The sequence below is a fragment of the Uloborus diversus genome, chromosome 5 (genome assembly GCF_026930045.1).
Source record: "Uloborus diversus isolate 005 chromosome 5, Udiv.v.3.1, whole genome shotgun sequence".
Classification (NCBI taxonomy): Eukaryota; Metazoa; Arthropoda; class Arachnida; order Araneae; family Uloboridae; genus Uloborus; species Uloborus diversus.
The window spans coordinates 96,946,787-96,960,845 of NC_072735.1; the positions used below are offsets into that span (position 1 = coordinate 96,946,787).

General features: G+C 33.3%; 1 protein-coding gene across 2 annotated transcripts in view; it reads right to left on the reverse strand.

Annotated features, from left to right (window-relative positions):
- LOC129222153 (lachesin-like) overlaps positions 1-12,586 on the reverse strand; it is a 50,375-nt gene extending 37,789 nt beyond the window's left edge. The window contains exons 1-2 of one of the 2 annotated variants that reach the window (XM_054856610.1): positions 12,486-12,586; positions 2,385-2,494 (exon numbers count right to left, since the gene is read on the reverse strand). In XM_054856610.1, coding sequence (XP_054712585.1) covers positions 2,385-2,494; positions 12,486-12,534 — 159 coding nt within the window. In that variant the 5' untranslated portion in view covers positions 12,535-12,586. The remainder of the gene's footprint in view (positions 1-2,384; positions 2,495-12,485) is intronic. The other variant, XM_054856611.1, reaches the window with a different exon arrangement.
- Positions 12,587-14,059: the final 1,473 nt, after the last annotated feature.

Genomic DNA, 14,059 nt, shown 5'->3' on the forward strand with positions numbered 1-14,059 from the left:
CACAAATTTATGTATTACCCTAAGAAAATTTAACACAACATTTTAGGTCTCAAGAAAGTTTTAAAGCGATTGATGAAATTTGCGGCCTGCAGCTGTAATATACATGTGCGTCGCAATCACAAAGCACTCTCTGGTGCAATAACGAGACTTTTGAAAAAGTTTCATCTGTCGCTGCACCTTTGTTGCGATGCTTGTATCAGAGCTACTACAGGCCGTAACTTTTAACAACTACTCTAAATATTTCTTAAAAAATAAAATGTTGGGTAAAATCATCTTTGTGTAACAAAATTGCGATTTGTTTGCATCCACCAGTTTCTGGCTTTGTGTGCATGTAGCGCGTCAGCGAACGTTTATAATTCTTTGCTTCTTATCCTCCCTTTTCACACTCCTTAGATTTTTGCTCAAGAGCTTTTGCTCATTCTGCGGGCACACATGTATATAAGCTTATATACTCGTGTATACATACATGTACTGGTGCATACACGTAAATGTACATATATACGACTATACAGGTATACAATCGTGTTTGCACGTACATACGTATATACTCGTGCTTCACAATATATATGTGAGTAGACACGTACAAACACGCACTGGATGTATCCACGAATTAATCCGTGTATACTCGTATATGTGTGTATGTACACTTATATATGTGTGTTATAGGTACATCTACTGTACACGTATATGCTCAGGTATGCACGTATGTACTCGAGATACAAGTGCATACACGCATATATTCGTTTACACGCGTATATACCCGTACGTACACGTGACACGTATATGCTCGTGTAGACACGTATACTGCCGTGTGCAGGTAAACGGCAGTATCTGCAGAAATGAGTTTTCGAGATATTTGAAGAAACTCATTTTGAATTCAATACTAACAATAGGGAAACGTTGAAATTAGACATCTTTTTCGCGCCTTTTTTTCTGCGGAAATATAATAAGCGAGCTTGTACAGTAAAGATAACGTACAGTAGATTACAAAAAAGCAAAAAAATGACAAATTTGCAGTTACTGCTCTTTCCCTGCACACAGCAGTATACACTCCTGTAGGTAATCACGTACACATGCTTATATACTTGTGTATACACGTATATACTTGAGTAGGCGCGGATATGCATGTATCTGATGCACACATGTATCTACTCATACATGAACGTGTTTACTAATGTTTACACGACACGTATATACTCGTGTATACACACATACGCTTGTGCATATACTTGTAACTAAAAAGAATCGTAATATACAAATATTAGGGTTGTTCATAATGGTTTTGCATCTATTTTTAACCATGACCACTTTACCCCATGCTATGACCACTTTCCCCCACCCCATGGGGTAAAGTGGTCATAAATACAAAGGAAAAAGAAAGTGTTATAAAACTACTTAATTCAATATTTATTTTCCTAAAACTCAATGTACTGTGTTCTTTAATAATGCAATGTAAAATAAAAATAAAAAAAGTTTAAATGTTTAAAGAATTCATTTTATCTATTGTTCACACAAGTTGAAAACCTACGATTTTATGACCACTTTACCCCACCAGACCCTATGAATTGAAAAAGGGGTATTGTTTCTGCAATATTTTTGCAAATTTCTGCATTAATAATACTGAATTTTATCATTTACTTTTTTAAGAAGAAATTAAACATTTTTTCCAAAACAGTAATATTTTTACAAATTTAGATGCACCAAAACACTATTATCAAACCTAATAATGCAAAATTAAACTATTAATTAAAAAAATTTTTTTTTGAGCCCTTTTCGTTTAATTCCTGAGGAAAACGTACAAGATTCACTCCTTAGTGCAACTATTCTTTTTACATGGGGTGCATAGTTACGTTATGACTAGGGAGGGTGAGTGTTAGCTTTGCTGTCTAAAAACAGTTTACTTTCACAAAATAAAGAATAAGATAAACAATTTGAAAAAAAAAACTAAGTTTTACATAAAATTACAGCAAGAAAAGATGTTGAAACTCGTCTACTGTGTGATATACCTGGAAACATGGTTATACACATAAAACAACATTACATAGAATACACTAGTCTGCAAAAAAAAAAAAAAAAAGCCCATTTGAGGCTACATTCCCTTATTTTATACCTTCATCATTCTTAAAACTATAACATAGCTAAAGAGGCACTTATTCATTTTTATTTGCGGCTATTCTCATGGAGCTATTTATGACTCATAGATTTACGATATCAATTTTTTAAAACATGTACATTGCATTTTTTAAATACAGATTTAATTATAATAACACTGAATAATATAGGAAAAACAATGAATAAGAAACACATTAATTGGAAATTAAAAAGACATCTCAACATTTGTACCCATAATTAAAATTTGGAAAAAATGATAAAAATGATCTTACTGAATAATCTTGAGCATATTGAACAGTGCATTCAAGTTCTACTGTATCTCCAATATTCACAACTTTTTCTTTGGAAATGAAAGATATTGTGGGACTTCGTTGAGCACCTGCTTTAATAATGAATGGACAAAATATGAGAAAATATTTTCAACTATAGTTTCAAACACTGAAAAGAAGAAATAAACATCATTTGACATGGTGAGTAAACATGTATCAGCAAATCAATGTTGTGTAGGTCAAATTGCAAAGCAAGCATGTTATGCAGCATCTCTTTTGTTTGGCAAAAGGGGTCGAATTAGCAACTTTAGTGTGATTGCTGCTTAGCTTCCAGAAGGCTCCTTGTAACTCTCAAGATATATCTACAACATGCTCTGCAATTAGTGATGTACAATAGGTTGGGCCCAAAAATGACTTTTTTTTATTTCGAAGATGGGTAGTGCAGAAAAAGTGCCATTGGTGGAGCAAAGTTCACATAAAAAATTTGAATTTTTGGCACAATTTCTTGATCTGCCGCAATTGAGTTAAAGTCTCGACCAAATGCTGTTTTTTCATGTTTTTAGCCAAAATTAGTAAAAATAGTATGTTTCTATTTTCAATGATGAGTTGTGCGGATAAGGTGCTACTAAACTCCCATAAAAGTTTTGAGGTGTGTGGTATAGTTCTTTCCTTTGCTACATATCAGTAGAAGTTTTGGCTATTTTCAGTTTTTTTATAAATTTTCAATAAATTTTCTCACATAATAAAAATTGCTTTCTTCATTTTTCTGCTATAATTCTATAGTTTTATCACATATGATGCATTTTTTAATGCGTGTTGTGTTATAAATTAACTACTTATCAAGTATAATTTTTTTAATTTGAAATATGCTATTAAAAAACGTAGTGGAGCTCTCTGATTTGAGTTCAAAACCAACGGGAGTGATGCAGAGAGAATTTTTATTCTTACAGGGCACTCCTGTAAGAATATGAAAAGATAAACAAAAAACAAGTGGTGTCATTGCAGATATCAAAAAAGGGGGGGGGGAATGAATAAAGAACTGCAACATTTGGTGTAAATTTTTCCTACGAACGAACTCCCGGTCTGACAATTGATAAATAAAATAGAGAAAGTACTGAAGCTAAGAACTTTCTGGCCCTGGCCCAATCAAATTCAAGCTGATGGCAAGCGAAAACCTACTTACGCTATCATTTTAGGTTACCTTTGTCATGTATTTCAACATTGGCAAAAAAAAAGGAAAATACTGAACATTTGAGCGCAGACCAAAAACACGTATTTGATTCTTGTGCAATTGTTTTAATTTGAATGTGCTCTCCAGAGTTGCAAGACAGCCAACTAGGGCCTATTACGTAGTCTAGATGGCTCACAGCTGCCTACAGAACTCTTTGCTTGCACTTTAGTACCTCGAAACCCAAAGATGCTTATGATGTCTCACTCTGTTCTTAATATGAATTGATTTGGCCATATGATTCGCCTAAAGAAATGACCGGGGAACGCAAAAGGGATCTGAAAGAGTTTATAACATGGCCATCCTAAAAATTCACAACGATTCCACCACAACAATGGAAACTGACGAAATCCAGGTTATCAAAACATTGTGATGAATATAAATTGAATGAATAGATAGCAATAAAAAGAAGAAACAAGGATCAAGAAATTTAAGTGTTTAAGATTTAAGGTTCCAAATTTAAAATTCATTAACCGAATACAAGGATTTGCTAGGTTTGGTTCTCAACTAATATCAGCCAATCTCGAATCCCGAATTATCTTTCGTCACAAAAAACTGAAATAAACATAGTATCCAAAACTTATTAGAATCTGAGGTTCTAAGCCAGTTGTGTGTAGTAAATAGAAATCAAGGTTCGAAAATATCATGACATTTTCGAAAATATCAAAAATACCCGATATTTTGATAGCACAAACTAAGAAGGCCTTCAAAATAGTACATGCATCCTCAAATCACTCTTTATTTTCTTATATTATAATTACAATATGTAGACTTAAAATTAAGGTTTCTTTCATTATTTATATCTAACATTTCATTTTATATTTCTATCAATTTTAACGGAGTGAATTTAACATTGGCTGTTTCACTCATTTTTCTTCTGTTAGCTACTTTTACATGGTTATATGATTCAGAAATAAAAAATATACATTGGTCGGTGCACAGTCATAAGACATTTTCTTTTTATTCGCCCAATGTTTAATATTTCATTAGGCACTTTTAATATGAATTGAAACTGCTATATTACTTATAATTTTATGAATATAAAATAAAAAAGGAATATTATATTAGTTTGTTATATTAATGATGTAATAATATATCATAAAAATATAGTACATAACTTTTTAGTTATTTTTAATAATAAATGATCCCAGTAGCAGAAACTTACTAGCCCGTCTGTGACACTATTTTGGGCAGTTGAAAATAATCGGCAGCGTCATTATTAGTTTTATTTTCAGTTTTCATAAAATACGCTGGTAAAGGTCAAGTCTCAAAAATTTTCCAACTGGCCAGTGGCCACTAGACCCGAAAAACTTAGTAGCCACCACTGTCACCGAGTTTTAAAGTATAAAAAAGGGGGGGGGGGGGGGGAGAGCAATTTTCACTACTTTTACAAAAATAAATAGAACTTTGCGCACTATGAGAAACAACTTTTCAACACATATTTATTTAAATATGGAAAATTTAAGTTAAAATAGGTTTATGAATTTATTTAAATGAATAAATAAATAAATTAGTACATAAGAAGTTGGCAGGAAACTGCATTTTAGAGGAACGTTTTAGTTTATAGCAAAGCTTCCAAAGCAATGAGGATCAAATACAATTATGCAGATTACAATACACATGTTTCATGAAAAAACTATAAAAAAAATGATTTATGATTTATTGTACATTTTATGTTATCTTCAATAGTTTGTATTGAGGGTGAAGATCCAATTCTATTTTTGGAAACTTAAGCAGGGTTCGTACTCAATTTCAGAAATAAAATGAAGGAGTTTTGAAGGAGTAAAAATGAGATTTCGAAGGAGACTAATGGGTTGTCATTAAATGATGTCGCACTTTTTCTCGACATATTTCACTCCTCTTTCTTTGTCACAAAGTGTTACACTTTACCTTACTCCTTCACTTATCACATGTCATATTTTTTACGAACACATTGTTACAACAACAGTCTGATGTCACTTTTTATCTCACCCTCTCTCTTCCCCTTCACGGTCAAAACTACAGGTGCCATTGGAAAGCTATTAGGCTCCTTGGGGGTGAAGAATACGGTGCTTCAGGGTGCAATGGAGGCTAGGAAATATGATCAAGGTGAATGACACTGATAAATGGGAAGACAGACCTCCTAAAAAACAAGGGTGAAACCTTGATAACGACCCAGATGCACTTTCCAATTGAATGAAGTACGAGAAATTGGATAAAAACTAAAAAGTTTCTGCGATTTACTCTTTAAAATTCTTCATGTAAGTACAGGCATTTGATCATAGTGTAGCTTTTAAGGCTTTCGAACATATTTAAAAGTGTTTCAAAGGTACGTTTATTATTTAGTTTGTGGTTATGTACATTTGCTATTTCTATCATTAATTTCACCTAAAAATAGCTATCAGCACTGGATAAGTAAACATTTAATAATCAAAATGCTTAAACTAGATGATATTTGAAAAGTTAATTCAACCATTAATTTTGAATATGTGGTTTTATTTGCTTGTGGATTTTTAACTAGGAGATTTATTGTTAACAACATTATGCAATCAGCAAGTGAACTGAAATTCTAACGGGGGCTGCGTATAAACAAAACAGAAAGCACAAAAAAAGAGAGAGAAGCGGGGTTGAAAAAGAAATTCCTTCTCTGTCTCGATTTTTTTAATCTCCATTTCGACGCTTTGAAAATTTATTATCTCATATCTAAGTTAATTATCTTCTGTTGGCATTATTGCATGAAGCGAATGACTGAGCTTTTTTTGCCACTCTAGTAAGAGGGAATAGATCGTTAAAATTTGTTTTGGCTTTTAATCTGTCGAAAAACTTCAAACTGAAAAAAAGTGTTTATCATCTAGACGGATATTCAAATGTCGAATCATATATACGTACGGCTCTTGATATGGGGCTCTTGATTAAAATTTTGAACGTTTATGAAACAATTTTTATTTTTCCATGATTGCAATATAATTGAGTATTTATTATTCGTGTAAATGATTTACAAATAGTACCTACGCTCTTCATTTCCTGCTGCAGTAAATGTCAATAACATATTAAAATGTACTGAGCAATCCAAGTAGATGTACGAAAATTAGTGCACAAACAGACAAATTAAAGCGTATGAACCACTTCTAAACTATGTTGAAAAAGTTGATATGTGATCAAATGCCTTAAAGTTGCAAGTTTTAATCATTTTCAGAGCTATTCAACGTAGAAAATGTACAATAGGCTGTTTTTCATAACTCAAAGTAATAAATATAATTTACAGAATTGTATCCAAAAATACACACAAGACGGGGAAGGGGGGGGGGCAGAAACAGGAAACAAAAAGTGTGCCAATGTTCTACCATACGGTTCCCATTTTTCACCGCGGTCCACGCTGGGGTGAAGGGTACCAGTGTTTCACCCGTGTTAAGGGTGCTATTTCGGCACCAATATGGGGTGCCGCTGGTGAACAAGTGAACCAATTGAAAGGTGCCAAATGCAACCTGTAGTTTTAACAGTATTATCACTATTTCATGAACCTGTCCTCCCCTCAAGGCATGACAACATCACTAATGTCATAACTGAGATTTACTAAACAATTGTTTTTTTTAACACAATCACTTAATATAGTACATTGTATTTTTTAATATTTAAATAATAATTAGACAACCTGACTTTTGTTGCTGAGAGTGTGGTGTAGGGAAAAACAATTATCGTAAAACTTGAAAAAATAGCCAAGCACTTTTAAAGCATGTTTTACTTCACTTATGAAATGTCTTAGTCATCTAATAAAATTTTCACCTTCAACTTTTATGACTTCTTTGATCACTTTGTAAATCACATCTTTATGAAAAAAATAACTTTACAAAATTACTACATTAAAATTGTCTTTATACAATCGCCCTTGAGACAAAGTTGTTGTCGAAGTATTTTAAAAGTTACTGTCATAGGGGAAGATTATGTAGTCTTGAACTAAAGAAGAAGGAGTTTTGAAGGAGTTAAAACAAAAATGAAGGAGTTTGAAGGGCCCTTCAAAAAATTTTCCTGTATGAAGGAGTATTGGAGGAGTTTTGAAGGAGCGTACGAACCCTGTTAAGCAAGTAATCAGCTCGTCTGTTGCCATTTTGCATACGACCAAACATGGCATCTACGCGAAAGATTCATGCTTATAAATAGATTTTTGAATTTGTTACATGAAAATCCTTAAAAAACTATAACTCAGATGAAATAGTTTTTAGCACGTTAGCCTCTAAAGCAATGAAGATAAGATAATATTCTAAAGATAAAAGTTTGCATTTTCAAGACAATAATTAAGAATTATCCGAAAAAAATGGCACATTTTGCATAATTTTCAATAGTTTGCATTGCAATAAATATCCAATTCCGTTTATGAAAACGTAGGCAATTAAAGAGTCTTTCGTACCAACACCTTAGGAATGACCAAATATGGCGACTGCGCCAAAAATTAAGATAAATTTCTGAATTCGTTGCAAAAAAATAATTAAAAATAAAAGTCCTCATGAGACTACACTTTAGTTGAAAAGTTTTTAGCGCTTTTCGCCCAAAGCAATGAGGATAAAGTGAAATTTTTAATATAAAATTTTTCATTTCTCAAGAATTTTTTTAAAAACATGTAAAAAAAAACGATTTGCTGTTTTTAGTTTTTTCTCATTAGTTTTTAGTAAATAAAACATCTGCTTTGTTTTTCAAAACTTAGGCACTTAAGCATCTTATCTACTTCCATCTTGTGAATGACCAAATATGGCGACTATGTTTCTATCTGAAATGCTGAAGCATCCATCGCCTTTCCGGTCAAAAGACGATCTCCAAGCGATCTTTGCTAAGTTGTTTTTATTTTTTTTCTTTTGTTTATTTCTTTTTTCTTTTTTGTTCTTTGGTAAAATTATCTTCAGACCGCTGAAAAATTTGCTAAGCCTGTCTCGCGTCTCGCAGTTTCTGCTACCGGGACTATGATTAATATAATTTTTACATTGAAAATACCATAGTTGAAAAAATAAATATGGAAAATATCAAAATATCATGATATTTTCAAAATAAATATTGGATATATATCATGATATATATATTGACTGATATATATCGGCAAACAATGATAGAAATACTACTAAAACAGCACAGAATTTGCAAATGGGCACGAAGGAAAAGGTGTTTTTATGGTAGCTTAACTCTAATAGAGGCAAAAGCGCTAAAATGCAGAAATTCAAATTGAAAAAAGCTTCTATTACCCAAAACGATATAGATAAAAACTATTGATTGAAAGTACGGGCAGAAATTTTCTGAACATCCACACCATCTTTAGTTCTTTGTTGATTTCTGTGATGTTTAACCTTAATTTTAAACCCAGCTGCACCAAGTTTTCGAATAGCACATTTCAAATTTAAAATCGTATACGCTAGTTAATTTATGACACACCACACATTTAAAAATGCATCACATGTGATAAACTGTATAATTACTTCAGATAAATATGGGGAAAGCAATTTTTTTACTATTTGACAGAATTTATTGAAAACATTAAAAAAACAGAAAATTGCCAAAACTTCTGGATGCATTTGATGAGCAATCCCTGGTTTAAAACACCGTTCGGTTCAATCCTTTGGTAAAAACCTGTATGTGAATGTTGAAGAATAAAATAATAAACTTATTCCTCAGAAAATTTTTTGGTAATATAGAGAGGTACCGAGTACTCGGTACTTGACCAATTTACCTAGTATTCAGTACTTGGCGAAATTTTGATCAGATACTCGGCGAATACTGAGTAGTTGAAGAAAATAGAATATTGTCCAAGACAGATATTAAAATTTATAAAAAAGTGCAAGCATATATAAAAAAGTGCAAGCATATATAATATTCTGCAATCATTTACAAGTCAAATTTTAATTTTGAGAATAATGAAGTTTATGTCCCCAAAGTTAATAAAACTTATTTATTAAAAATTGTGCAAAAAAGGTAAGTATAGAAAATATGGAGATTTTATATTAAAAATGGATTTTTGCTACAAACAAAAATTAGTTATAAGAAATATAAAAATACTTTTGCTTAAAAAATAAAAGGAAATAAAACAACGTTAAAAGCACAGTGCAGACACGTGTTTTGGCATTACAAGGAGTTCTTTTTTCAATGCACAAAATGTGAGCTTGTGGATTTAAAGGCATCCAACAAAAGTCTGATTTTTTTGTCGAATGTCTTTACATTCTTTAGCTCACATGTTATGCACTGAAAAAGACGTTCCTTGAAACACAGAAACAGGTGTCTGCAGTGTTCCTGCACATTTGTTTTATTTGCTTTTAAAAATTATTTACGTTTGGTGGTCTAGAACTATAATAAGATTGGTATAATTTGTTTTAATTCCAACTTGATTAATCATACCTTTTATTTATTTATTTTTAATTTTAAAAATTATTTTTTTTGTAAAATTTTTGACATAAAAAAACAAATTTTTTTGAATAATATGTAGTTAAATTTCAGCAGGAATTTAGTTTTAAAAACTATTATATTGGACAAGGTGGCCAATACTATTATTCTAATAAGTTCAAAATTCATCACATGTTTCTCGGTGGTTCTTCTTAAAACATAATTGGTACTTGGTAATAGGGATGCACCAGATATCCGGCAACTATCTGGTATCCAGCCTATCCGGCTGATTTTTTAACTATCCGGAACTATGAGGTATGCGATCCGACAAGCCACTTCGGATCCGGATATCCGACAGTTTTTTGCAGGATATCCGGGCAGTTATCCGGTAAAAATGTGAGAAATATCCGGGGTTGATGTGGGGTTATCCGGTACGAAATGAGGGTTTAATTTTGAATTTACTTTTGCAAAAATTCCAGTTAAAGCTTTCACTGTTTCATAAACATTTCGATGATGCTTTCTCTTTTAATTGCTGCTTCAAAAACGACCATTCCTCTTCAAACCTAGCTTCTGGCATTCCCCCGCGTCGTCCCCCCCTCTCCTTCCCGAATCTGCTGACGGTATGTTGCCAATAATTTCTCCCTCCCTCTCTCTGCTTTAACACGGTGTGAAAAGTCGACCTTGAAATGGTTCATATCAAAGCACTTGAAGTTGGAGGAGCGGCCCTGTTGAAAATTAAAATACAGTCAAGTTCTGACTTGCAGGAGGAATGCATTCCACTACTCCTCTCGCGTAAGTTGAAATTTAGCGTAGTAGAAAAATGTATGAATTCGGATTTTTAGAAACACTAAAAAATTTTAAGCATTTGTAAACACCTCTCACACTATTTTAAACCACTTCTTAACTATATATTAACGTTTCTTGCATAAAAAAAGCTGTATTATTCAACATAAGACTCTGTTACAATGTACAAAATTAATGGTCAATGGGAGAGAGACATGTACCTAAATAAAACAATAATATAGTTACAGTGTATTAATAATTTAATAATGCACGCTTTGGTGCCATTATATCTCATGAACATTAAAATGAAGAATGAAAGAAACTAATGAAAAATGCAGAATAGTTGCACTGAAACAAAGCAATGCTTAGAGTAGTACGGTGTGGAAACTTCCGTTTTCAGTGATACTAAAAGGATGAAGAACCATCAAGAAACTAATATGTAGTGACCAATGACGTAGTCGATGCTTGCACCCAGCGCGCGCAGTTGTACAAAGGAACTATTTTCGAAATTATTATTGCTTGTATATTTCTACACATGCTAAAATCCTTTCATTGCATTCATTTATATCCAAAATTTTGTGCTGCGTTTGTATTTTTTCCATTTTTAGTTATCCGTAAAAGTTTTCTCCCCCTTTTAAAAATTATTCTACTTCCGTAAAAATGAGTTGAAATCTACCTGGAAAAAAAAAACATCCACAAAAAAAAAAAAAAAAAATCTCAGAACAAATGTACAATTCATTTTATTGAAAGCATGACACATTTTAGAGGAAGGAGAAGGGAGGGTGGCAGATCGGGCAAGTGAAATTCGAATTCTCAGGCTTCAAATAATCTCTGTATGAACTAAAAATATAAATAAAGAAAAAACGGAGAGAGCTTTTTATTTATTTTTTTTCAGTTTTAATTTCTAGTCTTGTCATTTTTTTCTATTACTTTTGCTTTGCATTTAGACTTAGCAAAACACAGACCAATTAAGTTATGGTTTAGATCAAAACATTATACATAAGATTTTAAAAAAAATTTTTTAAAACGGTCAATTTTTACATATTTGACCAAACTTTAAGTGGCTGGCGGGGGATCTAAATATATATTTTTATTTCCAAAAATTTTTTTATGCGAGCATTTGATGGCAATACACAACTTTTCCCACCGCAGGCGTTTTCGATTAAAAAAAAAAAAAGTCAAAATCGACCCACCCTACTGTATATGAAATCTCATAAGAACTAAGCTCTGATTTTAGAAACAGGGTAGCAATTTTATCTGTACATTAAAAAAATTTATTTGCATAACAGATTTTTACTGTAATAAATGAAAATCGGTGAGAGAACAATTTTTTAGGAAATTAAATTCCAATGAAAATCTGTGAGAGAACAACTTTTTAGGAAATTATATTCGAATGAAAATCTGAGAAAGGACAATTTTTTAGGAAATTATATTCGAATGAAAATCTGTGAGGGAACAATTTTTTAGGAAATTGTATTCGAATGAAAATCTGTAAGAGAACAATTTTTTAGGAAATCAAATTCGAATGAAAATCAGGGGAAGTATAAACACAAAAACAAAAAGAACAGACATTTTTCAAAATGATTTTTTTAAAAACTAGTTATTAATGATTAAGAACATTGAAAATTGAATAAATTGACCGAAGTGACAGCATACGTGAGAAAAACAAATTCAATTTCTGCACAGAAATCATCTGTTTGAAAAAAAGAAAATATCTTAAAATGTTATATTATTCATTGACACAGCATATATCTTACTTGACACAGCAAACAAGAATACGAATATCAGATTTATAAACAATTCCATTTTGAAAACAAGCAGAACCAAGTAGTCACGCCTTTAACGGCACAGTGAACTCACTATTGCCAATCATAAAAATTAATTTTTCGACTGAAAATAGAATTCGAGAACATGACGTCACACAAGAGACGAAGCATCCTGTTTGGTCATGAGTCAGGCAGAAAATGTTCTTGTAAAGGGATTCAGAGTGTCTTTTAATAAGTCAGGATTTGAAGACAAAGTGAGCGTGCATGTGTGTGGGTGCGTGTGTGCGTAAGTATATGTATGCATGTGTGTGAATGAGTGTTGTATACGCGCGTGTGCGTGTAGGCGTTCATGTGTGTGTGTGTAGGCGTTCATGTGTGTTTGTAGGCGTTCGTGTGTGTGTGTAGGCATGTGTGTTTGTGTCTGTGTGCATGCATGAGTGTGTGTAGGAATGTGTGAAAACGTGTGTTTGTATGTGTGTGAGCGTGCATGTGTGTAGGACATGGACGCCTCCGACCAGGAAAAGCTCAGGACCGGGGGACAGCCGCGTCTGGAGGACAGCGGGCGGTGGTGCTGCAGAGGCCCTGTTCCAAGCTGAAAAAGGAACCGGAACATCAAGGACGGTCAAGTGAAAACAATAAGCAATCGTGATTGCTCAAAAAAAAAAAAAAAATTAATTTGAATTTTGACATTTTGAATTCAAATTATGTTTTTCGCAATCACGAGTGTGTGTATGTAGGCATGTGTGTTTGTGTGTGTAGGGGAGTATGTTTGTATGGGGGGGTATGTGTGTAGGCATGTGTGTTTATCTGTGTGTTTGGGTAGTTGTGTGTATGTATGTTTGTGTGTGGGGGGTATGTGTATGTGGGCAGTTGTGTGTATGTGTTTGTGTGTGTAGGTGTATGCATTTGTGTGTGCGTGTATGTGTAGTTGTGTATGTATGCGCGTGTGTGTAAGACATGGATGCTATAGGAGCAGCATCGTGAGGAGCCGGTCGACGGTGATGGTGCGGATTGCGGCGGTGGGAAAATAAAATGATAGGACGCCAAAAACAGTCAAATGAAAGCAATAAGAAATCGTGATTGCTCAAAAAAAAAAAAAAAAAAAACCTAATTTGAATTTCGAAACTTTGAATTCAAATTATGTTTTTCGCAATCACGTGTTACGACAAGACTCTACTGGTTAGAGTTATTGTTTCTAGAAATGGCTCCCCCGCCCAAGCATGTCCCTCCTCCTGGGTGCTTACGTGTATATAGTTGTGTGCGCGTGTGTGTAGGCTTACGTGTGTGCACGTAGGCGTGTGTATGTGTGTAAAGGCGTGCGCGCGTAGGCGACTGTGTAGTGTGTATGAGCATTCGACATGCGTGTGTAGGACATGGACGCCACCGCCTAGCAAAAGTGGATTCCGGGGGACAGTGCTCAGGACCAGCCGCGCCGCCGCCGGTGGACGGTGGTGCTGCAGGCCTGGTCCAAGCTGAAAAAGGAACCGGAACATCAAGGACTGTCAAGTGAGAACAATAAGCAATCGTGATTGCTCAAAAAAAAAAAAAAAAAAAAAAAAAAAAAA